The following is a 27,895-nucleotide window of genomic DNA, read 5'->3' on the forward strand; positions in this document are numbered from 1 at the left end:
AAAAAATTGCAATTTTCATGAAGTTCTGCTGTTACAATTTGCTATTTAGATATTAATGTGTTCTTACATGAGAATGAATGTGATTTTTGCAAGACTGATGTTGGTGTCAAGTTGTTTTGGCTGCAAGTATACCGTATGATGGCCAGTAAACTGTGTGTTATTGTTGTGTTTATACAATGTCGAGGCATTTTTTAAAATCCTTTTTTAAGAAAAGTGCTTGAATTCTGAAAAAGAATAACTACATTTTCCCGATACTTAAAAAAGGCTTTAGCTGTAAAATATTATCAATGCTGCATATTAATATTATTTAAAGAAAGAGACAGTTAACAATAAAGAGAGTAACCACTGTATTTTGATTGTTTGAAACAGTAAAAGTGAAGAAATAAGCAGGAGACAAACTTTTAAAGATAGTTTTGTTTGTAGATGCTATGTAAGTTTGGAGTAAATACAAAATAAAAGAGCATTAAACAAGCATACAACATACAAACATATAAACAAGGATAGAAAAAGGACTTTTTTTACATTATTATATACAGTGTAGAGTATAATGATATTAAAGAGGATTAAACCTGGAAGATGTTTCAGATCATCTTTGTGTTGGTATAACGCAATAATTTGTTAATATCTAGGCAAATAAAAGACAAGCTATAATCACAAAAAGCATGGGAGGAGATCACCATATGAACAAAATATAGCCCAATTTAAAATATAGTTATTATTTTTTTATCGTTTGCTATACCTCAGTTCTGGTTTGGGTAATTTAACTGTGCGCTGAGACTTTCAGAAACAAACGCCATGCTACAAAATAACTCAGGGAATACAGGAGGATGATTATAAGACGATGTCTGATACATGTATACAAATGGCGAGCAGAGTGAAATGCTTGTTATATGCGTGGATCAAAAAGGAGACTATACACTATAAAAATCTGTTTGTGTTTCTTTGACAAAAAAAAAAAAGTTTGTGATCATTTGTCATTGTGATCTGATCTCTCCCACCAACATTTCTACTGCATCTCAAAAGGAAATAAGTTATTTTGGTGTAAGAGAAGGTCTTCTCTATTTTATCCGAGAAAATGAGGCTGGGTAATTTCTGCACACTTGTGAGAATTTTTGTTTTCCTCAAAAACATCAAAATCGTGAGTTACACTTTTCTTTTTTGCTCCCTACAAAACAGGGATCCTCGTGTTTCTTTATTCTTCCAACAAAATAGAGAGTACAAAGTTTCAGTGGGAGGATTAAGTTAAAAAAAACACGCATTAACGTGAGGGAAGATGGCGTCCCTGAGTGTGTGTCTATGTGTGTCTGTATCTTTGTCCTAGCGTGTGTCTGCCTGACTATATGGTCTCCACATAATTGGCAGGAAATAAGCCCTGACGTCCGTCTTTGCTCCATCCCCTCCACCAGGCTTTGTCCACCGTCTCCACGTCCGTGATGATGTCACCCGGTTCAAAGGAGATCTCAGATTCGTCCTCTGTGAAGAACAACAAAATAACACAGTGAAGATCTGATAATCACAGTGTAATTATCGTGAATGGAGGCACTTTATGTTCCCATGCATGCCGATTATCCTCTGAAAGGCAGCTTACCTGCCTGGTAGTCGTAAAGAGCTCGGACGCATATCTGTTGCTCGGCTAAAACCTGAAGTGGAAAGGAAAACGGAGCAGAGGAAGACTATAATCAGAAAATATATTTCATGTTTAACTACAATTCAGAAGATTGAATAAAGCAAAAAAAAAAGAAAATCATGAACTTTCATGAAAACTTTCTCATATGAACTTTCATTTTATATGTTTTTTTTTTCTTTTTTACTTGTTTTTAACAATTCAAATGAAAAGGTCAAAATCATCTGTGGGTCTGCGCTACTAGCAAGTATTGGATGATAAATAACATACCTCAACTTCAAAAACTATAAAAAAACCATCACTGAACAGCTTCCATGTTATTTTACTATGATTTTCCCTTTCTTATTTTTATTACGTTATTATTATTATTTCCCAAAAAATGCACAAACGTCCTCCTGTTGAAGTAATGCTTGTTCTAAACTGTACCACCCATATGGCGTTCCATACAATTTACACAGTAGACTTGTTCTTTTGTGGCATTCAGTGACACAATTAAAACAGTCCTCATCACTTGTAGAGATGACATCATACAATATAGTTTGAATTTAAAAAAAAAATTAATTACATAAACAGGTTTTGTGGGCTTTGCATTAGCAATATTATTGTCTGCGTGTCTGTGGACAAAACACCTCTTTTCCATTTTCTGAGATCTCTTGCTTCTCATCTTCATTGATGTCGTCCTCCTCTGCAGTGCCGTGGAGACTGTAGCACGTAGTCACCTCTGAAGTGCTGAATTCAGCTTCAGATGGATTCACACATTGCACTGAGGAAGATCAGTGTGAAAATCACTCGTTATTTCAACTGGTGCGCTCATGTGATATCAAAAAAAACAAAAGCATTGTTTGAACCGTCACTGGTTGCCCGACCTATGCCATTATGCTCCGCTGTGTCATCTCCCAGTCCGATCCCGTTGCTCGACAGTGTTACGGTCTCATGTTCGATTCCTTGACAAACTGGTTCGGCATCTAAAAGATTGGTTTGTTAATGTTAAAGTATCATTTTCAGAAAACTGCAGCATTGCATTTAGAAATAATGACACTGTAACAATCCACTTTAAAAAAGGTTTCTGTAAGAAGCTGAGGGCTACCTGCAACTGCTGAGTCTTCCTGTTTCTCTGAAAGCTCAGCAGTGGGCTGACTGTCTTCTGACTGATTATTCTTCTCTCCATTTTCCTTTGTCTCCTCTTCATCCGTTTCTATCTCAGCTGGTTCCTCGATTGATGCTGGCTCAGTTTCCTCTTTTAATTCTTCCATCACCTCCTCCTCCTTGTCCTCCTTCTCATGGTCCTCCTGTTCTTCCTGTTCTTCCTCCTCTTTTTCTTTTTCTTCTCCTTCTTCTTCTTCTTCTTCCTCCTCTATTTCTATCAGGGCTGGTTCTGTGGTGACAGCAAAAGGCTCTGGTTTTGTTTCAGGATTATCTTCCTCCTGCTCCTCCATATCCTCTTCCTCATCCTCCTCCACCAGCACAGCCTGTACTTTGTAGCCAGTGTCTGAGACCAGCTCAGTGTGCACATGACTGGCTGTGTTGAGGTCTGTGGATTAGAAAATTATAAAGCTATAAATGCACACAAAAAAACAAAACAACATCAGTGTATTAATAAGCATGCATGTTTGTAAAGTGCACATTGAGGGTATGTGTAATCATCATTTCTGTTTCACAAGCCATTGGTTAACAGTCCCTGGGCTGATTTACAGCAGTATGTGGAGTAGCTTTTGCAATAAGTACCAATGAAAGTTTCCTGCACGCTAAACCATTAATGACTTTGAAGGACATGTTTTAAACAGATAAATATGTTTCTTCTTAATTTTGCATCTTCCTAAATATTCTTCTTGCTTGTCAGTATTTTCCTCCAGAAAAGGTATGGTACAAAGAAAGTGAAATATATCTGACTGCATCATGTTTCACCCTACCACTGTTTGGCTGTGGAGTCTCATTAAGAGGAGCTCCTGGAGCCTCTGAATTCAGAAGAGGCTTGGAGTGCAAAGCTGATTCGTCAGGCTGGGTGTCTGGCTGTGCCTCACAGGGGTTGACATTTGCTAAAGTGGGGGGCAAATAAGTCAAGAGACTAGGTGATGCTGGAGGTGCAGAAGGTTCTGTTGGAGATGTAGTTTTGGGTTCATCTGCAGCCTGGTTATTAGTTTGTGGAATGCTAGGAAGAGGTGAAACTGGAGGGACAGGACGAAGAGGAGACAGGGGCGGTGACGTGGGCGCTCTGGGCTTCTGCGGAGCTGCAGCGAGGCAGAAATTAGGGCTTATGGGGGGGGAGACGGCACGGTAAATGGGGGAAGGAGGAGCCCGGTAAAAGGGGGAGACCAGGGGAGAACTGCGAGGGGAGGATGCTGCACTCTCTTCTGCTTTTGAGAAGATGAAGGCTGTGTCTGTCAGGCTCCGCTGGTATCGTCTGAACGGTCTGCCTGGGTAGAAAGAAAAAAAAAACTGGTGTTAGAAGGTAAAACATGAAAAACACGTTTTATAACAAACAAAACTTGAAAGTGGATGCACTGAAATCTAGGGCTTATTCTTGTGTTTGTATAACCATGTCTGCTACTTCGGGCGAATACGTGATAGAATCGCTTTCTTTTGAAGCTCTTACCAGTGCGGGAGGATCCAGGGCTGGTGGGACTTTGTGACGATGATGATGACAGCTGCCGAAAGAACTCCCTGGGGTTCATGGAGCGTTGGGATACTAGCGCTGCTGCCTCCTGCCATTCAAGTAAAATACAGTAAGCATTTTCAATATCTTAACCATTTCCTTTGACTTTTTCCAGTCCAGCGGTGTAGTGCCAACATGTACACATGTGTGCACTTAGTTGGGTTAGTGCTACTTCAGCGCAAGATTTAGTAGAGCTACGTGCATCTTTATATTAGTACAAGAATCACTTACTGCTGCTTTCTCTATAGATTCACTCCGTCTGAGACGAGCCCTCATGTCTTCCTCGTGCTCCCTCTGCTGCTGCTCCTGTCAGTGCAAAAACACACATGCAATCATGTTTACGTGCTTGCTGTAAGGGCCAGCTTATGGGCTGCAGCATAAAATAGAGGCTGGAGGCGCTTGAGTTTGCAAAAGTGAGAATTTCATGTAAATAACTAAGTGACAGTGAGTATGAGCTCCAGCAGCAAAAGAGTGGAAGGTGTGCAAACCTCTGCAGGCATGCCTTTTTATCCACACCTTCTCAGTTGCGTACAACTGAAAGACAATCAAGCACTTAGACTTCAAGGCCAGTAGGGGTTGCAGAGAGGCAAAACATCAAATAAGCATTTCAAAGCTTTTATCTCTTTATGAAGGTACGACTAATAAAAAAAAAAAGAGTAACAGGAAGGCGGAACACTGTTGTTGTGTCAGACAATGTGAAACTTAGATTGTGAGCTATCATTAACGCCCAGCCAGAAATCATCACTACTCTCTCTTCTTACTTTATATTGTGCTTTATATTGTGAGATAATGACCATACAATAATAGAGACAGCCCCAAAAATCGGGTGACCCCCCTACGAGTGGCAGTGGAAAGGAAAAACTCCCTTTTAACAGGAAGAAACCTGCAGAACCAGCCTCAAAGCGGAGCAGGCATCTTCTCCGAATAACTGGGCATGAGGGGAGCTAAATAGTTTAAAATAAACACTGTGGAAGAGAGCCAGAGATGACTAATAACTCATGATTAAATGCAGAGCCGTGTATAAACAGAGTGAGTGAAGAAGAAACAAATAGCCCGTCATGGGAAGCCCCCAGCAGCCGAGGCCTATTGCAGTGCAACTAAGGGAGGGTTCAGGGTCCAGTTCCTGATCCAGCACTAATTATGTGCTTTGTCAAAAGGGAAACTTTTAAGCCTAATCTTAAAAATTTTGTAAGCAGCCTAAACTCGCACATCCTCAAATAAAGACCAAAGGGAGACTCTGTACTCTCTTTCAGTATTGCACAGGGCCATTTTCAGTTACAGTAGCATTGCTAAGATGCAATTTGAAAACTTCATATTCATAGGAGCCACGAGTCTATCTTGTCTTGCTGTTTCAAGTGAATTTTGGCAAGACTTTTTCACGCACCCATTTTGATTTCTCCTCTCTGCGCAGCTCTTCTTCTTGCTCTGCCTGTTTCCTTCTGCAAGACATTAAAAAAACAAAAGGAAATCAGCACCATATTAATGTCATCAAGTAAAGATCGTCAAATACAATACAATTATCATCTAATCTACTTTACCACATTGTTTTTTGGTTTTTTTTAATCTGTGCAAAACATGGACTAAAAGGCACTACTGACAGGAAAACGACATTATTTCAACCTCTGCTCCTCAATCATTTGTAGTTTCTCGTTCATTTTTCTGTCCCTCTCCTCTTCATCCCTTCGTTCTTTCAGAATCCTTTCCCTTTCGAGGCGCCGTCTCTCCTCAGCTCCTCTCCTCCTCTCCTCTTCTTTCCTTTGTTCTTCTTCACGCTGATATACACACCAAAAAAGTAAAGGTCACAGTACAAAAACTATTCTGTATTTTCACTTCAGTTTTAACTCAAGCTGTAACTCCCTTTAAAAGGGCCCCTGAAATACATTTAGCCACACCAAAAAGTATAAAGGGTACCTCTGCTCGTGCCCAGAAGGAGTCTCTATTTATCAGTCTCATCTCCATTGCAGCATTAGTTTTTCTGTAGTTGGTACCCTATTAAAAAATTAAAATAAAAGGTTTTGCGTAAATGCAATTCAGTGAATTTTCCACTATATATATACATATATATATACATATATATATATACATACAAAATATATATATATATATATATATATACATACAAAATATATATATATATATATATATATATATATATATATATATATATATATATATATATATATATACACAAAATAAATAAATATATATATATATATATATATATATTTTTTTTTTTTTTTTTTTTATTTATTTATTTATTTTTAAATTTATTAATCTATTTGTATTTTTTTGCATGGTTAAGACCTACTCAATTGTTATATTAAAAAACATTGTATGTTTTAATCTTTTCATATTATTGATTACAAAACATAAAGAAGGCTAAAATAACTCCTAAAACACAGAAGTCGCTGGGGTTTTGTATTCGAGGGTCATTATATATATGTTATAGACTTTGTCTCCCTCTGATGGATAGCAGAAGCATTACAGGAGACTTACCACTAATTCCTCCTTTTCTGCAGACTTAGAGCTCCTTCGCACAAAATGTGTGGGAGTATGAGCTGGGGCCTTGCTGAGCTCAGCTCTTATCTTTTCTTCTGTCACATCCTCCACTTTCTCTGCACTAATGAAAGCATGCGCTTCCTGAAACATGGAGGACAGGGAATGAAAAAGGCATGGTGAGATGGTATCGAGTAAGATAGATGAGAGTTTAATCCACTCCTCGGCATGCTGTCCTTTAGCCTCTCTTACTCTCCCTCTCTCTCTCTCTCTCTCTCTCTCTCACACACACACACACACACACACACACACACACACACGCACGCACGCACGCACACACACACACACACACACACACACAAATTGTGTGACTGCATGTGTTACAAAAAGGCAGAAAAAAAGCAAGACCCTCAACTAACACTCACGGCGGGCTGGAGTGGGTATCCTAATATCCCCTCGGCTTGCTGCCGGTAGGTTGGGGTTTTTCCCGGTGGACGAGAGGGTTTGTTCCCTGCGCCTTAGGGTCGGGGAACGGGTCCTGACTGTCATCTGCGCTTATGCGCCGAGTGGCAGTTCAGAGTACCCAGCCTTCTTAGAGTCCCTGGGGGGGGTGCTGGAGGGTGCTCCACCTGGAGACTCTGTTGTCCTGCTGGGAGACTTCAATGCTCACGTGGGTAACGACAGCGAGACCTGGAGGGGCGTGATTGGGAGGAACGGCCTCCCTGATCTGAACCCGAGCGGTGCTCTGTTATTGGACTTCTGTGCTAACCACAGTTTGGCCATAACGAACACCCTGTTCGAACATAAGAGTGTCCATAAGTGCACGTGGCACCAGGACACTCTAGGCCGTAGGTCGATGATCGATTTTGTAATCGTATCAGCAGACCTGCGACCATATGTTCTGGACGCTCGGGTAAAGAGAGGGGCTGAGCTGTCAACTGATCACCACCTGGTGGTGAGTTGGATCAGGTGGCGGGGGAGGACGCTGGACAGACCTGGTGCACCTAAACGCGTAGTGAGGGTGTGCTGGGAACTTCTAGCAGAGGCCCCAGTCCGCGAGATCTTCAACGCACACCTCCGGCAGAGCTTCAACAGCATTCCGAGGGAGACCGGGGACATTGAGTCCGAATGGACCATGTTCAGCGTCTCCATTGCCGAAGCTGCTGCATTGAGCTGCGGCCGCAAGGTGGTGGGTGCCTGCCGTGGTGGTAATCCCCGAACCAAATGGTGGACACCAGAGGTGAAGGGAGCCACCAGGCTGAAGAAGGAGTCCTATCGGGCTTGGTTAGCCTGTGGGACTCCGGAGGCAGCCGACAGGTATTGACAGGCCAAGCGGAATGCGGCTCGGGCAGTGGCTGAAGCAAAAACTCGGGTGTGGGAGGAGTTCGGAGAGGCCATGGAAAAAGACTTTCGGACTGCCTCGAAGAGATTCTGGCAAACCGTCAGACGTCTCAGGAGGGGAAAGCGGTGCTCTACCTGCACTGTGTATAGTGCTGGCGGAGCGCTGCTGACGTCGACTGACAAAATTGTCAGGCGGTGGAAGGAATACTTCAAGGACCTCCTTAATCCCACTGACACGTCTTCCGAGGAGGAAGCAGAGTCTGGGGATGAGGGGAATGACCCGCCAATTTCCGGGGGCGAGGTCACTGAGGCAGTTAAACAACTCCTTGGTGGCAGAGCCCCTGGTGTTGATGAGGTCCGCCCCGAGTTCCTGAAGGCTCTGGACGTTGTAGGGCTGTCCTGGTTGACACGCCTCTGCAATGTTGCGTGGAGATCAGGGGCAGTACCTGTGGACTGGCAGACCGGGGTGGTGGTCCCCATCTTTAAGAAAGGGGACCGGAGGGTGTGTTCCAACTACAGGGGGATCACACTCCTCAGCCTCCCTGGGAAAGTCTATGCCAGGGTGCTGGAAAGGAGAGTTCGTCCGTTAGTCGAACCTCGGATACAGGAGGAACAATGCGGTTTTCGTCCTGGTCGCGGAACACTGGACCAGCTCTTTATCCTCTCCAGGATACTTGAGGGTGCATGGGAGTTTGCCCAACCAGTCTACATGTGTTTTGTGGACTTGGAGAAGGCATTCGACCGTGTCCCTCGGGGTGTCCTGTGGGAGGTGTTGCGGGAATATGGGGTGTCTGGCCCATTGCTACGGGCCATTCGATCCCTATACAACCGTTGCAAGAGCTTGGTTCGCATTGCCGGCAATAAGTCGGACTCGTTCCCGGTGGGTGATGGGCTTCGCCAGGGCTGCCCTTTGTCTCCGGTTCTGTTCATAATTTTTATGGACAGGATTTCTAGGTGCAGCCAAGTGGCGGAGGGCTTTCGCTTTGGTGGCCTCAGAATCTCATTTCTGATTTTTGCAGATGATGTGGTTCTGTTGGCTTCATCGGGTGAAGGCCTCCAGCTCGCACTGGAACGGTTCGCAGTCGAGTGTGAAGCAGCGGGAATGAGGATCAGCACCTCCAAATCTGAGGCCATGGTTCTCAGCCGGAAAAGGGTGGAGTGCCCACTCCGGGTCGGGGATGAGTTCCTGCCCCAAGTGGAGGAGTTCAAGTATCTCGGGGTCTTGTTCGCGAGTGATGGGAGAAGGGAGCCGGAGATCGACAGACGGATTGGGGCTGCAGCTGCAGTAATGCGGACGTTGCACCGGTCCGTCGTGGTGAAGAGGGAGCTGAGTGTAAAAGCGAAGCTCTCAATTTACCGGTCGATCTACGTCCCTACCCTCACCTATGGCCACGAGCTGTGGGTAGTGACCGAAAGAACGAGATCGCGGATACAAGCGGCAGAAATGAGCTTCCTCCGAAGGGTGGCTGGCCTCTCCCTTAGAGATAGGGTGAGAAGTTCGGCCATCCGGGAGGGGCTCAGAGTAGAGCAGCTGCTGCTCCACATCGAAAGGAGCCAGCTGAGGTGGTTCGGGCATCTGACAAGGATGCCCCCTGGGCGCCTCCTGGGTGAGGTGTTCCAGGCATGTCCCACCGGGAGGAGGCCCCGGGGCAGACCCAGGACACGCTGGAGAGATTATATCTCTCGGCTGGCCTGGGAACGCCTTGGTATTCCCCCGGACAAGCTGGAGGAGGTGGCTGGGGAGAGGGAGGTCTGGGCCTCTTTGCTTAGGCTGCTGCCCCCGCGACCCAACCCCGGACAAAGCGGATGACGATGGATGGATGGATGTATATTGACAGCAAAACTTACAAGACATACACTGTATCACTCTGTGTTGCACATTGTCTTCACAATAAGTTCAAAACAGCAAAATGAATTAAAGCCTTTAGTTTCAAGAGAAAGAAAAAAACTGTGCCTGCATTTCATGTTTACTGGAGAATGGACAAAAAACAAAACAAAGAACTATATTTTACTTTGTTAAACATGGACTTAACTCATGTCTGTGTGTGCATACAAGCATTTGTATGTGGCCAGGACCTCGGTATAATTTCCATGGAGAGTAAATCTAGGCTTGTTGATGGAGGGCCTGGTCTGTCAGCCTCCAACAGGAAACCACAGATTTATCCAAGTGACAACACTGACACTGACACTGAGCAGAGAATTCAGTGCGCCCTGTAATACATGTCAGTACAGTCCATAATCCATATCACTCTGGCTGCCACTGCCAACTACACACAGAGTTGGCACAGAGACCAGAGAAGTAGTCCACAGTGCTGCCAGCCGCACTGGGAAAATCATGGAAACAAATCAAGGTCTACGGGAACACTTCTCAGTAGCACAGCCCAGTATTCTCTTATGAATGTGCAAGTGCAAAACATTACAGACAGTCTGCATTTAATCAAGTACAGGACGAAAGTGTTCATCAAAACAACTCACACTCAAAGCAAATGCCCTTGTAGTGCTGAATAATATAAAGCAAAATAGGTATTACCATGCTTGTAATTTTAAGAGACTTAAAAGTGTTAAAAATGCACTGGGAAAATGCAAGGGTTTTTCCTTCCCAGTGTCGCCAAGTGCTTGCTAACAGGATGCCCTGTGATTGTTTTGGTTGTCTCTCTATTATTGCAGGATCTTCAGGTGACATCTGGTGCTATTTAAATAAGATTGAATTCAATTAAACTGAAATAACAGTTTTAGGAAAAATGAAACTATCTGTATCTTATTAAAATGTATAGAAATCACCTCTAATTCTATTCAGACCATTTCTATAACTCATATGTGAGCATGTTCATGTCATTTTACATCATTCGGATTTCATAATGGTCATATGTTAGGACAAAACCTTCCTTTTTAATCTTTGTAACTGTAAGCTCTTGAAGCCCATACCATACTGTGTTATGTTCCAAACTAACATCCATCCCACAGTGTTTCAACCACATGGCATTTGACTTGCTAACAATGCAATGACCTTCATTGGTTATCAGAAAGCTTTAAATTTGTACCCAGATTCAGATAATAACATACTCTAGCAAAACAATATAAATGCAAAGCTTCAAAAACTCCAAAACGTTCTATATGAGCTCAAAGTACTGCCTTAATAGTCAACCTCTCTATTCAGAATAACGTGTCTTGGCCTAGTTATTTCCATGGGAAAATTTCATAAAGTGGGATGTTGAAACAGTCTTTTTGGGACTTGTGACACTGATGACCTTGGCATTGAAAACTTACTATAGGTATAACGATATAACCTGCCAGGGAGGGAAAGTAGCCCAAGGTGATGTGACAGGTTGAGAGACTTTTTAGCTGTAATTGGGCTCAAACTCCACACAAACTGTCTCTCTGCTCTGGAACCAGAGTGCTTCATAGTCTCTTTCCAACTAAGGAGTTGCTCAGAGTAATAGGCAGTAGGTGGATTCGGGGCAACTCAAGTTTCCCCAGTTAAAGTTTGTCCCACTTGACTGATGGGTTACTTATAATAGAAGTTAGTGTTGGCCAGCGCTTGTGGCCGAATTATTAGTATTGCAAACATTTATTCTTCTTAAAAAAATGCAAGTTGTTCACGAAGAATAACACCAATAAAACTGTGAATTGACAAGATTGCTATAATATTTGGGTTGTCAGTTATTATGACAGACAACATGTGTGATTTGAAGTGCTTCAAGATACCTTGACCCAAACATCTTCAATTATTCCTTATTTACAAGCCTAATGTTTTTTTGAGACCTAATCTCCTGTTCCACCTTAAAAAAAACATTTGGCCTTAAATAACAAAGGCATAATGTGACCGAATAAATGTATCTACTTGTTAAGTATGACATCACTAGCCATCCCGAGATCTAAAGTCTAAAAATCGAACTCAGGACCACTGAAAGAAAGAAAAACAGGACAAACTCTTTCAGCTTCCCCAGCTGTTACAATAAGGTTTAACGTTCAGATATCAAGAGGTTCACAAAGTTTAGCAGAGTTAGAAGTTGCCGGGAAGTTAGGAATCCAGTTTTCACCTAAAGATCAGATACCATGTTTTGACTGAAGTACTTCTAAAAAACTAAAACACAGTGCTCTGGTGTACCTTTGAAAGTAGACTAAATAGCAATGGTGGTTGGAGGGTCAGTGAAGATGGGCTAGCTGACATATCATAAATTGCCTGGTAGCTAGCATACAGGAGGAAGAAGATCCTGAAAAAAAGAGTTAAAAATGGGCCCATTCACAACACAAGGTTAGTCATAACACATTGGTGCCTGGTTTTGACTAATTCCTAAAATGTCAACACTGAACTTTTATTCAGCCAGAGAGATTCAAATATTTGATATTCGAGCCCATGGACTGCAGTTTTTAAAAACTTAAAGATATGTATAGTCGGCTGGCTGACCATGATCCCTAATGACTTTTGGGGGGCTTGTTTCTATTAAATATAACAAAAACATTACAACGTGTTAAAAAGGTGACAGTGTCATTTGTAACAGTAGACCCACAGTAGAAAGGAGACCCAGAAACAGGACTGATACATTATCATTTAACCAGCAGATACTTATTGTATGTTTGATGAACCAAATGCACATTTTATAAATATCAGGATTGGAAAAGATGTGCCTTTGTGAGATGTCCCCACTCAGTTGAGTATGCATCAGAGCATCCAGGTTCTCTGCTCTCTACAATGCTCCAATTTGTGTCTTAATTCAAAATGTCTTGAGTCTAACTAACTTCTTTGTTTAGAATTTGACACTACTGTTTCTAATCTTATGCACTTGGACTCACACATACACACACACACACACACACACACACAAACACAATGCTCTTCTGTCAAAACTTAATTCAGTTATTTGTTTTTTGGTAGAAATTAACAATGGAAACACCTGCACCCTATTCATAATTTAGTTTTCATAACTTAATGCCACATTAACTTCAGTTTATAACACACCCAAACCAGACTCGCCTCGACAAAACCCCCTCACTGCCAGCTGGGACATGCAGCATAGCGAGCCAGAAAAAACAGAAACAAAGTGGAGGGAAAAGAGAAAAAAAAAGAAAGATAAGTAAAAAACTTATGGCTTACTTAGGGTAAAAACAGCCATGATTTTAAAAAAGAACAAGCTATTGCATCCCCAGATGTTATCACCCATCCAATCTGTATATATTTATAGATCATTTCCATGGTTTTGTTTTTCACGTCACTGCAAGGTCAAGTACGGCTCAGAAATAAGAGAGCTGTTTAGATTATAGCATCTGGTTAATGTAGGCATTTAGCAGGTGAGGGAGTGACTTTTTGTGTATCAATATTTCAGCTACTGATTTGTTAAAATAAAACAATTCTCAAAGACCAATATCAGGTAGCCTTTGAGTCTCCAGTATATTGCATAATCATAATTACGCATCGAATCTGTTTTATTGGACATGGAACAGAACAGCGCCTGTGATAGATACTGGGGTCATTTGTGATCCTTAAACGATTTGTCTCCACAAACATATGAGCTGTTAATAATATTAAATCATCGACTGTACTGTACATTGGCTATGCAATTCTACAAATAAAGAGAGCTTAAGTCTGAATATAAATACTTTGACAGATAATTTTTAAGGTTCACTACACACCAACTCCAATACAACACAAGCCGGAAACACACCAGTGTGTTTGACGTTTTTTCGTAAGCTGTCTTGATACTAGTGAGATCATCACCTGTACTGTAAATTATGCCATAAGTGAGCATTTTAGTATTTGTGGGAAAACTGATTAAAGACGTTTGCATGAACAAAAGACAGTTTTGCATAGTCATGTATGATCACCGCGTACTTCTACAAATGACATCCATGCGTCTATTGTATAAGGTCAAATTAGAATAAATTGTTTCTCTTCCTTTTTGCATTTTACATTAGCAGTAGTGACCACCGGGTACTTAAACAGTCCTGCTTATTAATGAGCATGTTTGTGTGTGTTGGCTAAGTTTAGAAGCCTCTTTTGTCCCACAGCTCACCTAAGGAGAAGTGATTTTCTTCATTCCCCTTAACGTCCACCATGAAATCATGTTTCTATGATTATGAAATCCCACAAGAAATTCTGATCAAAGAAGCCTCACACAAGACTCAGAGAGGGGATAGTGGGCTTTCAACTGGTTTCTTATAAAATCCCAGAGCCCACATTCATTGTTTTAAAAAAAGAGACAAAAAAAACAACAAACATTCCACAGATGCTCCTACAGTCGACTGGGTGATGCCTTTGTATGGAAAGTGGTAAACCTAGGGGTCGGTTCAATCCTTTCTACTCACTGACACACAAAATAAATACTGTTTGAGGGGCACAGACAGGGGAATCGTCAGCAGTGATGGACAGTTTTTGTCATATGCTGTAAACACACCTGAATCCTAAAAATATGCACATGCAGCTGAATCATAGAAATTACACAGTTCTCTTTTCTCTGGTCCATCTGCTTCCTGTCTATCTTACCACTACTTGACTTTGGCATGGGACTTGTGGGTTGTACCACCAACAACAGAATTTTAAACAAAACTTAGCAATCTCACCCTGAACCAACAAACCAGTAGGGCAGGAAGGGGTCTGAGGACAGGAAACTCTCAAAACAATACTAAGCAAACTACAAAGTGTAAATATAGAGTTTGAGGGTAAACGGTCTAGAATTCAGGGACAAAGATTATAGGAAAGTATAAAACACATTTTTCACTATTATTTTGGAATTTCACAGGAAATTAAACAGAATCTAAATGAACAGAAAGAGTAACAGAAACTGCAAGTGTTTTTTGCACAGCACTACCTCCGGGTCTAAACGGTCCTTGCACAGATGGAATTATTTCCTCTTAAATGAAGCCAAACAAAAACACAAATGACTGGATTTACTTTAGCAAACCCGAAGGCCATTGTCAAGTTCACATTCTTATGCACTGCACCTTAAAGAAGTTCTTGAGGGCTGGAATGTGGGTGGCACATTCTGTTCTCCTGTAGTCATCGACATTTTGGCCAACCTGCATACAAACAGGATGTAGACACTTAGACTGATATCACAGATCTCTCTTAGAAGACTAAAAAAAGACATGAAGGAAACAGGCTGGGAAACAACAGGATTCAAACGATGTCATGAGGCATCTGAAGACTGATCATCTTGAGAAGTGTTTAGTGTCGTCATGCCAATAAGTTCTCAAAGGGATTTAAAAAAACCAACTTGTCAATAAGTGCGTGTCTGAAAGAACAGGATTTCTCCAAATTATTTGAATTGAATTATTCCATTGTGAGGAAAACTATCAACAATTGTGTATATTTGTGTATTTAGTGACTATTTGTGTAGAACTAGAAATCTAAGCAAAGTCAGTCTAAATTTAAAACAACGGTCTCTAAAAAGACCCAAAATTTGAACCCAGGATCTCCAGGTAGCCTGAGCTGCATGTGTTTACAGTGCACAAATTTGATCCGCATGGGAAGTGTACCAGAATAAACTAAAGTTTGTAGATGAACATAAAATCAAAGAGTAGGCCTTTTGGAATGAAGTGCTCCTGACAGCTGGAAAGACAAATCAAAGACAGTAACAGTGGACATGTTTGGAGCAGAACAAAGGCAGCGTTTCTTTAGGGAAGAGCTATATACTACCATACCACTTCAAGCACCAGATACAACGGTGGTGAAAATATTATGGTTACAGGTTGCGTCTTTGACACTTAGGTCCTCTGCTCGCCTTGTAATTCACTCATTTTTCCACTGCACTGAGACATTTTCAAAGCTTTTCTTCCAAATTTCATGTAAGCCTCTGAAAACAAGAGTGCTGAATGAAAATAAGCCAGGAATATTTCGGGTTTCTCCAGAATACTTTATAAGTTAATAAGGGCGTACGCTTCTGTATCTGACCACAACAACATGTGAAACCCCTTATCTCAGAGCTGCAAAATGACCCAGCTGCCTCCAAATTAATTTAAGTCTGTGAGTCCTTGTGTTTGAAGCGTACCTGCTGTTTTCATGGCAAAGAATGCATGTGTGTTTGAGTAATTCGAGCTGGTATTTGTGTTATGATAGGGGAATGCTTACACAAGTTAAGCCCCATGAGCCCGTCTGCTACTCACCCAGCTGATCAGCACGATCCGGGGGGCTCCTGTCTCTACACTTCCAACTTTGCACAGTCCATATTGAGGCTTTGAGATGTGAAACTTAGCTGCCAGCTCTGCCACACCACCCGCTGTTAGGAAAGAGACAGATGCAGGGTGAGGGAACAAAGGGATATTGATGTGCAAATACGCTGCACTTTCTTTTTATATATCAACTTCTTTCAAGCCCAAGCAGAGGAGCAAACAAGCTTTTTTGTGGTCTTATGAAGGTAAATGATAAAAATAAGAGTCCACTTTACCTCCTGAGTCAGCCAGTTTGAGGTTGTTTGTGACTCCATCATATGCAAATAATGCCCTGTGAACATACAAACACACACAGGTCAAGATGCAAACAATAGCATGATTTCTGTGTATGCAAGCCCAAAGCCAAATGTTTTCCTGCGCATACCAGTGCTTTGTCTGAAAAACAACAAGCTTCCTTGCTGTGCAGAAGCACTATTACACCGACAAAAATAAATTCTTTTCAACTGTGACACACGTGCTCGCTCACTTTGTTCTGTCTCCCTTCCTGCTCTTGTTCACCAAAGACCCTTACAGCACAGAGATAAAACAGCACGGCACATTGTAACACAATAAGCTGCATTCACAGCATTTTCCTCATCGATGGGCAACTCCTGATTGTGAAATAAACAGTGTGCACACCGATGGGGCTTTTATTTTTTGTTAAGTGTTTTGCAGGTGAAAACCTGCCCCACCGCACCCTTCAGTGAGAAGACTGTTGCTGTGGCAACTCGACAAACTGATGATGTGTTTTCATGAGACCACTGAAAAACAACGGCTCAATTAAGAGCTTGGTGACTGATTTAAGATTGATACACACAATAAAAGGGCTTATATGTGGTTTGCTGCAAGAGGGAAATGTGTGACTTCATAAGAACCAAAACAAAGAAATAAACCTTAAGGCAAGTTCATTTTGTCTGTACTGGATCTGAACCCCAAATGACACCATTATGCTATTTGAGAAGATGTGTTTCCTAAATAATCTCGATGCTTTTGCATGTTTGAAGCACATCTGTGTAAATGTGTACGTTAGAGTCTGTTGCTTAACAAGGCGGCCTGCAGAGAGAGAAACTGTCAAATCTTTAAAGGGCCGCATGTGCCCGTCTGTGTGCACAAGTATGTGTCTGACTGTGGGCCTGTGTAAAGGTTTCACTGTAGGACTCCTGGAGTTCAGAGAATAACATCTGGAGCTGGATTGCAAAAGGGCACAAGCAACGATTACAAAGGACCAAAGGTGAATGGCCTGTGTGTGTGTGTGTGTGTGTGTGTGTGTGTGTGTGTGTGTGTGTGTGTGTGTGTGTGTGTGTGTGTGTGTGTGTGTTTCTGTTCTGTGTCCTGTGTCCTGTTTGTTTGTATATGTGTCTTTCTGGCTGCTGTTACAACCAAATTTCCCCCTGTGGGACAATTAAAGGATTATTCTATTCGATTCTAAAAGCATCAGTATCGGTTTAAAATGTTCCGGTTGACTGTACAAAAGAGTACAAAACAGCTGTTTGGTATATGGGTTGACAATGGTGCCAAATAACTCAGTTAGCATTTCTCATTCACTGTTATTTTTCCTGATACAACAAGTCTGCCTTTGTTCTTTCTCCCAGAAGAACAAAAAGCTTCAATCAAAAGTCAGTCAGTATGTGTGTGCGCTGAGGACACAATAACCATACTGTGCAACCTACTGAGCAAGTTGCAAGCTGGCCGAGCATGTGAGGAGACATGTTGCTGCTGCGCTTTCATTTTTGGGTTTTTTTTTTTATTGTTTTTGTAATGTTGGCAAATGTTTGTTTAATATCTATGATATCACCCTGCAAGTATTTGAAATCAGATTGCATAAGAATATAATGCAACTTATGGGAACATTCTCCCCCAGCTCCCCGGCACGAGCTCTGCATCACCTCAAGCACTTACTTACGTGTTTTGGGATTAGATTAGCCACAAAAACTGCAGCAACAACAATGCTGCTCTCTTTTATTAGTTTTAACAAGTCACCAAACCACATCCGTGGTCTTCTAACATTCCAAGGTTGCCATTCCCAAGCTGTCAAGGTCAAAAGTCAATGTGACTGTGAAGGAGTCTTAATTGCATGTGCAAATTTTCCACCCACAGAGAACAAGCTTGCTCACGAGGTACGCTGAGCTGAGGGACACTCTTTGTTCTGCCACAGCTTTCACTAAGATGGACTTTGCAAAGATCCTATTTTTCAGCAGCTTTCTCCCCAAATCTTTACCTAATCTCAATTTAGTGAAGCAGTATTACAAAATCAAACACAATAAGTAAAGACCATCTTTTGTATCTATCCATCTATTGATACAGTTTTTGAGAAAGGCACAAATTACAGTTAGAAACTGATCACATAGGGTCTTCTTTGAGCAAGGAGACAGCAAATGTTCTACTGACTCAAAACAAATGATTTAGCATCAAAGGAAAACCTCGGTGAGGCCTACATATAGCTGTCATGTCGAAATCTTACACATTAAACCACTAAATGACTGCATGGACATATCAGTAGTTTTATGTAGTCAGCATGTTTTTTTCCCAAACACAAGCTGAAGTCTTTTATCCTGTCTATCCTGGAAAGTTGTCCTCGACAATAAGACCAAAGTCGCTTTGGAGTCTTGCTTCATACCTGAGCCAAGCTGTGCAATATTACATCATATGAAATTAAGATTCCCTCTATATGCCCATTTTTGTCTGCATCACTTGATTGGGTATTTTAATGTAGTAATAGAAGTTTCAAAAGCGGTAAAGTTGTTCCCCTAATTAATAAAGCACACCCCTACCCCCTCACCAACTCGGCACACACACACTGACTGACTGACTGATGAGAAAAACAGACGCTCTTATGTCTGTACTCCAGCCCACTTCCAAACCAAGCCAGCTATGACCTCAGAGGAAGAGAAGAGAAGAGAAGAGAAGAGAAGAGAAGAGAAGAGAAGAGAAGAGAAGAGAAGAGAAGAGAAGAGAAGAGAAGAGACACGTGAAAGGGCGGGAAAGGGGCCATCATGAAGGGCAATGGGGCGCAAAGTGGGAGAGAGTGAGAACAAGAAAAGAAAAGCCTAGAGCAATGATGTCATAATCTGAAACATCAACTCTTTAAAGTAATTAACAGTGGGAAATGAAATCTCAGCATCGTAGCCACAGCCAGTAACTCAACAAATAAACATCTGTATTTAAAGAAATGGCAGTCTGGAAACACAGGCACATGCACACAATGTACTGTAAGCCTGAGCCAGTAACAATAGAGAAGGTTTGTCTTGGCCTGCCAGCGCCCCTGTAATACCTCCAAACATGCTAAGCTCTACCATTTCAAGATCAACATCACAGAAGCAGATGATTGCGTATCCATGCTCTCCCCTCACCAGGCTAAACTCTGCAACAGCAGAGTGCTGCATTACACAGGAAACACTTGAACACAGCATACACGTTTCTCCTGTGCTGTAGATTCTGAAGAGATATTCTTTGATGGTTTTTTCTTCTATTTATTTTTTTATTTAATTTTTTAAGGGAATGCATATTATTGTGCTAGTCCTTTATTATAAAATAAAGAAGTAAAGAAGTAAATCTATGAGAATATATTTATGGGGCCCAGAATCACCGATCATTTTTCACATTTTTTATTAACTTTGCCATCCGTCCTCACTCTATATATTCAGTTGATGTGTAACAATCTTTACCACTTTAAATTCATTATTCTGACCTTCACCTCTAGCAACTCTGCTTTATTCCTCCTATTTTAAATCTTGTAGTAAAACACACCTCGTTCACAAACTGAAGCAATATCTCATCTTCATTTTTCTCCCTCTGTGTCTCTCTGACAGCGGGTTCTTGTGAGCTCATAGGTCATTTATTCCTTCCATCTTTGCCAGTCGCTGAGATATGAGAGGGTTTTTTATTTTATTTTGCACACTGCTGATAAACTGGGTATGAAGAATAAGATATAAATAAACAGATGAAATGCTGGGAGGATTCACAAGGATTAAGCTCTCCATCAACCATTACTTTGTGCCCCTTTCTCTCCCCAATGTATGGCACACATACACCAGCAACTCCCAGGTAAAGCTTATCGACAAATTTATAACTACTTAAGTCAAGTCTTGTATTTGCCTGTCTACTGTACCTAAGATTTAAATGGCTACTTTATGGATAATGTCTTTTTATTTCACATGACATATACTTCTTCTGCTCCTCTCAGCTTCACAATTCCTTACTTTTGGCTCAAAGATGACCTGGCCTTCCAGTTCTATTTTTACCTTGTCTCCCAGTCTACCACTACGTTTGCACTAGACTGGGGAGCTTGGAGACGTCCCTGCAGCACACGGCGCTCATTTCCTCTCTCCAAACATGGGCATAATAAGTCTAGTCAGACGTGATACTCATATAGTGACCACACAGCGATGGTGCACACATTCTTCCGTCTGCACTGCAGAGACACATGGAGGTTTATGGGAAGGGTTTCAGGAAATCTGACTAAGAGAGAGGAAGTAACGGAATAAAGCCAAGTATTTGTCTGGCTTGTAAGAGTCCTACAGACTGGTATGGTGTGACCTAAGTGATGTATCCTGAGTAAAAAATGTTGCATGCTAAGCCAAAGAGGCACAGAGAGCACACATACTTTCAATTAAGTTGTACAAGTGTGTGCATATGTCAATGAAAACAGCTTCATCAGAAGCTCCACTACTTTACGCACAGTCTAGAGTACCTAGTTTCGCAGCAGTCCCTTATTAATAACATGCATAAAACAATGTTGCTGAGTCATGGTTTTATATGAACTCTTCTAAGCACTTAAATCTCCAGATGACCCAGATTCATTCAGAAAAAAAGTATCAGAAAGAATGAAGGCGAACGAGATGAAAATTTAGTGCATTTTGAAAAAGAGGTAAGATACAAATGAATGTTGCAAAGGAAATGAGACGGGAAAAGTCTTGGTCCTCATATTTATGGATTCGGGCAGCCTACAGAGAATTACTGTAATCCTTTCAAAGCAAGCAGCAAGGTCCTTTAATTGGAGCTGTTTAACAGTAGAGGACTGAAACATGTCACTAAAGACTAACCCCCTAAAATACACCTGCTTTGTGTCTGTGTAATCTGATGTCTCCAATGCTATTTTGTCCCTCATACAGTTTAAATGAGCATTTCAGATAAAAGTGTGTAGTCTGGATGAGGTCTTTTATTTTGAATGTTGACCGGATTCTCTTTGCTGTTCCCGTGCCTAACGTCCTGCCCTCCTTACCTACTCTGTAAAAAAAGTTACAATTAAACTGGAGTAATGATCATGATAAGACAAATTTAATACAGATATTTGAATGTGCAGTACTTTGTAGAAGTCTTGAGTCACACTTCTTTTTATAGTTTGCTTTAAAAAAAAGGAAATAGGAGCAATTTATTGACATGTTCAAACGTACAACATAGTTTATCAATCAAAAACATTTGTACAAGTCTAATGAGCTTTAAGTAGTCTTCAGGAATAGACCTCCAGGCTTCTCGAAGGACATTCAAAGCTCTTCTTTGGATGTTGGCTGCTTTTTGTACTCTTCTCTGTCAAACTGATCCAGCACTGCTTCAACAGTGTTGTGGTCCGGGCTCCGGAGAGGCCAGTTCATGTCTAATATTGTTGTTGTGAGCTATTCTGGGTTTTTTTCACCAGGTATGGTTTAACTGCTTCGTTGTCATTCTGAAAACTGAAGCTGTTGCCAGCCTGATGTTTTCCAGATGATATTTTATGGTGGATCCAAATCTGATGGTACTTTTCTACATTCATAATTTAATCAATTGTAACAAGATGCCCAACGCTAACGACTGAAATGAAGCCCGAAACTACGACAGAGCTTCCACTGTGTCACTGTGTGTGTTTTAAAGATGGCTGCAGACACTCACTGTTGAACCTGTTAAACAGTGACAGCTTTTAAACTGCAAACTTCAAATTTCATCACTCTATAAGATCTGCTGCTACTAATTTTCCATCTTTTCTTGTGTAATTTGGCACGCCTCAACCAGCCTTTGACAAAGAACATTTCTGATGAGGCTTCAGTGAACAGTATATGGATCAACTGAAACACTAGATGTATTTCTCAGTTGCTGTATCAGGTATTTACAGATTTTTTTTTCATGTTTTTTAAGGATATGATTTTCAGATACTGTTCATCTCCTTTTTTGGTCCTTCATTTGTCAGTTTCCTAATTTTTTGAATGAGATCATACACATACCAGAATATGCCAGGTTTTCAGCTAATAGCTCTTTGGAAATCACCTTAGTGGTACAAAATTATTATTTTATGTTTGTCAAACTGTGTTATCTTTGGCATTTTCATAGCTTCAACTAAGAGAAAAGACAAACCACTGCCTCTTTTTCCCCGCAGGTCAGTGATTTAACAAACAAAACACTCTTGTGAAAACTGTCAGGTACAATGCTTCGCTGAAAATGAGTGGAAAAGCAGCCAAACAAAATTTCCAAAGAAAAACTCTGAAAGACCTTCAGAAAACCTGGAGAACTGTTGCTCAGGGCCACTTTAAAAATTACAAGGAAGTCTGGTTCCTTGGAAGAGACATACAAAGAAATCAAGTGTGGCTCATGATTTTTGCACAGCCATCTATTGTTCATTGCAACATAATGTTGATACGTTGATGAAGCCAAGAGGCAAAAAATCTGAAAATAACCACAAAAAAAGGTTTTTGCAATGATGGGGGTGAAATCTTATTTCAACAAGCCAGGTACCCTCTAGCAGTTCTGTGGTTTATTAAGTAGGGTGTAATATCCTGCTGCTGTCATTTCTGATGAAGTTAATACTTAACTATACCTTTCCAAATGAGATCAGACTGAAGTACTGCCAAATACAAAGAGAAGTGTATAGCTATGTGTGAGAGTAACTGAAACCATACTGTCATCATAAAACATATGTTGTCAGACTTTAGACCAGCATATAATGTCTGGTCTATTACCAGTATACTACTGTGTCAGACGTAAAGCTGGCTCTGAAGAGGCCCAGCTATGACGTGATGGTGATGTCTTGCCAAGACTTTTGACCTAATAATAAAACCATGCCCAAGTCCCAATCAGCAGCATGTTTTTATCCTAGTCAAGCAGACCAGATGCCATAGTGGATATACAGTCAGACAATACTTCACATACAGTGAAAAAAAAATACCTTTCTAGGATGTCCTGTGAAGCAAAAAGTCTTTAATGTTTTAGCATAAAACCCTTTTTCACTGGCATTTTCCAGTTAAACAATGAAAACTATACAAGCTACTGAAGCAATGCACAAAATTAATGATAATGAACTAATTAGTGATAAACTGCAAACAAAAGATGAATTCAGCTGCCTGCAATAATCCTACCATATTGGCAGTAAATAGAAGCAAATGTTGCCTTTTGCTCTACCAATTCTGTTTAATGTGAAGCTGTGAAATATACCGTATCATAAACCATCATTAATGCTGAATTTATGAAATTAAACAACTGTCCCACAGGAAGCATTTCTTCAAAGCATGAGGTCAAGAGCAAACATGAAAAATAAATGGAAAATCTTGACCTCTGCAATGAGCACATCCAGTGGTTTTGTTGTGTCATGTGGTGCATTTTATTAGCATGGAATGGGTTAATAATAAAATCAATGCAAAGTTTTCTTTCTCAGTGATTACAAATCTTTATCCTGTAATGATTGCTCTCTTCTGGGATACGCAGCGCCCCAAATTAAAATGAGACAAAGAGTCACTAAATGTTTGATGATCATTAACTTCCAATGTTTTTTTTTTTCATTTTCTGCTTGTTGAAAATATTTTAAAGGTCTCACTGAAAGCTACCAATAAACCTGCACGACTCCAGAGCTAATTGCTGCAAAGACCACTGTTCACTTAGACTGGTTGAAATACTTAAAAAACCTTATCAGTTTGGCTACATAGAGGACAAGGTCACATTTTCATGCTTGCATCTTCTTTTCTTAAATATTGTGATTTCTTCATGCAGGCACTGCTTAGGCAGCACAAAGAAGCCTGTAGTTTTTCCACCATAAGCAAATATCACTTACATTGTTTTGCATTTCTGGTAGGGTAATGCTCACACTAAAGATGCCTCGTGTTTCCTCCCCTTTCAAGGACAGCTGTGCAATTTTGAAGCGTAAACACTCGCCTGTATGACCCATAAGAGTTTCTCAGATCCACCCTGTGAGCAACGCTGACTGATCTGTATAATACTTGACAGGGTGGAGAAAATATCAGACTCCCCTGGAGACTATTACAGACCACAAAAGCTATTTGGCCTAGAGAATATGGTAAATCCAAGAGAAATGACAGAGGCGACGGATGGCAAAATTATAAGAAAGGACTGCAAGTGTAGCTAAACATAATGTAAAATCTTTGGCGAACAAACAACAGATTGCATACAATATCAGGCAGAGGGGGTGAGGGAGAGACTGAATGGAATGCTGCAAGGAGGAGGGGAGGGGGTTTAAAAAATCTGCTCTCAGCAAAACACGGAGCCAGAGAAGTTTAGAAAACGACAAACTAAACAAATAAGTAATTAAATCACTGCCAAGGACCAGTGAGAAAAAAAGAAAAAGCAGCCCTCCCTGTGGTAAATGGAAAATATCGGGGGGACAGACAAAGAGACCAAGATAGACAAATATTATGCTGCCGTGTAGTAAGTGTCAATCAAGGTCCTGAGACAGCAATCTTGCAACAAATGCAGACAAAACACAAGATTAACGCTAAGACTACAAAATGACACAGGCGGCCAGCAGCGCGCACTATAAGATCAAGCGATCAACACCTGGTTTCACGTTACAGCCTTCAGTTAATCTACAGATAGCATTAACCAGTTATGTTGCAAGCAGAGGCTGCACACATTGCAATTAACTGTAATGTGTAATACAACCCAAGCTTTAAAGAAAAGGTAGCTTAGTTGTGCAGGCAACTGTTCCAGTAGAATATGAGAACAAAATTTACTACCATCACGCGATAGTGCACGTTGCACTAGCAAAGAACGCAACCCGCAAAACACGGTAGCTTTTCCCAAAGCCAAACAGCATGCATTGATTCAGCAGGGAGGAAACTGTCTCGAGCGGAAACAAACAAAAACTATTTTAAGTTATATTACCGTTTGAATAAAACTTAATATAACCCCCTCTATACTTTTATTTTTACTCAACAACACAGCAGCACTTAAGCTAAAAACAATAGAAGATGGATACAAGAAATTCAGTGTCGTGACGGTGGGAGCTTAAAGAGAGACGGGGCCACACGGTGGAGAGTTATATTCTGGTTGGAGAAGAGACACTCAGAGATGGGTTCACACTGGGGAAAACGATGAAAAGCACTAGGGGATACACAAAAGTGTAAATGGGTAGGTTAAGAAGGGCGCCTTCAACAATGGCGCACAATGGGAAGCAGTCAAAGTGTATTGGAGGTTTCCAAGGGGGCAGTTGGAGTATGTGGTTAATGGAGGGAAGAGTTTTGATGAAAGTAATACTGTGAGTTGTTGCGAGTCTATATGGGGTAAATCGTTATGACTCTGGAAGGTATATAGTTTATCTGGAGAGGAGAAGAGAGGAGAGCAAAAAATCTTCTAAAATCACGGTCCACTGGGATCACTCTGGCATTTCCTGCCAAAACTGTCCAACAGCACCACACAGGCACACACGTACACAACACACACACACACACATGTAAGCATCCTCCCTTCTCTACATTACAGTTATTACAGGCTCATTGAAAACACGATGGCATCTCATCTTCAAGCATTTCCTTCAGTTAAACAAAGCAAACTCTCAAGTATTAAATACCCACTTGGAGCTCATTTAGCCCGTCCTCTCTGTATCTTCTCTTAATGCTTTGATCTTATTCTCATTGCTCTTCACCCCTCCACCTGTCCTCTTTTCTTTTCTCCACTCTATTGCCTCTTTAAGTTTTATAATTTGATGGCTCTGCTTTTCAAAAGACTTTCATCCGGACCACCCTTCAGGGCTGATCTTCCATCTGCTGCAACTCTTGGTCCTTCCTCTCACATACTGTCCTTTATTTTCTTTTAACTTTACCTCATTCATTTGCAGTCCCTTCCCATCCTGCTTAGTCCCTCTTCACTCACCTCCCTCAATTCATTCACTCTCAGCAAACAACCTAGCTTTCCCACCAGGGTCGTCAGGACAACAGAGCCCCCCCCCCCCAACTTTCCACAAGGACGCACAGCTCAATCTCACCGCCAGCAAGTGAACAAACAGGGCAGGAGAAGGGAAAATAGAGTTCCCAGTCAAAGTCTTGCATTCTGTGTTGCTGCGAAATGCTAACATTTAACCCACACAATGCCATCACTATAAACAAGGAGCGCTTTTGTAACTGTGGTAAAGTAGGAGCAGTTGCTTGAACAAGTCGGCAAGCACAGCTCATGAAACCTGACAGTGTGACTGTAGGAATGAGAGCCCAGTGTGTCTTCATTAAACCTGTTTAATGTTGTTCTGTGTGTATATGCATTTGCATGTGTCAGAGAAGTAATCCTGAAGGAAAAAAGAATGAAGCTTTACTCCTTGATGTGGCATAAAAAGCCTAGCTACTATTGGAGTTACTACTAATGAATGAATAGTTACAGTTCTGTGCCTCTCAGTGTTGTGCGTAAAGTTAGAAAACAGTTCATAAAGAAGTTCAATTTAGAGATAATCATGAACGAATCACTACCTAATTACTCGATAATATAGTATCTCCTATGTGGTTATTTTAATCATCTACTATAAAGTCCTGAATCAAGGTACTAATGAACACCTTTTCCGGATTAGAACCTTACTGGTTTGTTTCTCACCGAATAAAGATTTGTGTGGTAACCAACCTTTAACTAATAACCTGCACAATTTATCGCTATTATTTCCTTTCTCTTCCTTAATAAAGAATGTTTGAATGCAAAATCATGTATTATAGCAGGCATAGCTTAATTTAAAAAATTACAAGGTATAATAAGTAATAATATGTAACTCATTAGAATCAATATGGACCTAGACTTTTATGGCTTTAGACAGTCTAGGCCACACTGGGAAACTTCATAGTTCTCTTCAGACCTGGTGAGGTGAGTAATTTAAGCGCAGAGAGGATATTCCTTGTAAGAAGTTAAGACTCAGGGGTGGAATGGGTTAAGAAGAGGGCATCTGTATACTGTGTAAAGCCAAAAGTCAATACTGACTCATTTTTAGCTTGTACGAAGAACATGCATATACCTGTGCTTATTTGGTAGGTGGTGCTTAGAACAGAAAGGACAAAGAGGAACGCTGCCAGAGGAGGGCTGTCTATTTCGAAATTCTGTTTGTGTGTGTGTGCGTGTACTTGGTAGTTACTTTCTGGGACAGCCACTCTGCAAGCCTGAAGTGAAAATGGATGGATGGATAGATAGATGGATGGATGGATGGATGGATGGATGGATGGATGGATGGATGGATGGATGGATGGATGGTTGGATGGCATACTTAAAAGCAAGGCAGGATAACATCAAAAACAATCACAGATAATAAGAGCCTGTCAGTAACAAAACCATGTGGACGGTTGCCCTTCTACAATTGTTTTTGCAATAATTTAGACCCAAAATTATGGGAAGAGAGGCGCCAGGGTTATTGTTTTAAATAATTCCATTTACAATAGGGACTTTGTAACCATCTGACACTGCTTGTCGTGTTATGC

At 41.1% G+C, this 27,895-nt stretch overlaps 1 protein-coding gene across 1 annotated transcript in view; it reads right to left on the bottom strand.

Annotated features, from left to right (window-relative positions):
- Positions 1-334: 334 nt before the first annotated feature.
- The window catches only part of LOC309719778 (uncharacterized protein), a 33,781-nt gene continuing 6,220 nt past the window's right edge, over positions 335-27,895 (bottom strand). The window contains exons 2-16 of the mRNA XM_082556149.1: positions 16,496-16,551; positions 16,215-16,327; positions 15,054-15,128; positions 6,774-6,917; positions 6,189-6,266; positions 5,898-6,049; positions 5,662-5,716; positions 4,509-4,583; positions 4,218-4,326; positions 3,535-4,038; positions 2,712-3,155; positions 2,491-2,589; positions 2,254-2,387; positions 1,589-1,640; positions 335-1,473 (exon numbers count right to left, since the gene is read on the bottom strand). Of these exons, the coding sequence (XP_082412275.1) occupies positions 1,337-1,473; positions 1,589-1,640; positions 2,254-2,387; positions 2,491-2,589; positions 2,712-3,155; positions 3,535-4,038; positions 4,218-4,326; positions 4,509-4,583; positions 5,662-5,716; positions 5,898-6,049; positions 6,189-6,266; positions 6,774-6,917; positions 15,054-15,128; positions 16,215-16,327; positions 16,496-16,551 (2,227 nt within the window). The 3' untranslated portion in view covers positions 335-1,336. The remainder of the gene's footprint in view (positions 1,474-1,588; positions 1,641-2,253; positions 2,388-2,490; positions 2,590-2,711; positions 3,156-3,534; positions 4,039-4,217; positions 4,327-4,508; positions 4,584-5,661; positions 5,717-5,897; positions 6,050-6,188; positions 6,267-6,773; positions 6,918-15,053; positions 15,129-16,214; positions 16,328-16,495; positions 16,552-27,895) is intronic.

This window comes from Aulonocara stuartgranti (assembly GCF_965226115.1).
Source record: "Aulonocara stuartgranti genome assembly, chromosome: 12".
NCBI classification, from domain to species: domain Eukaryota; kingdom Metazoa; phylum Chordata; class Actinopteri; order Cichliformes; family Cichlidae; genus Aulonocara; species Aulonocara stuartgranti.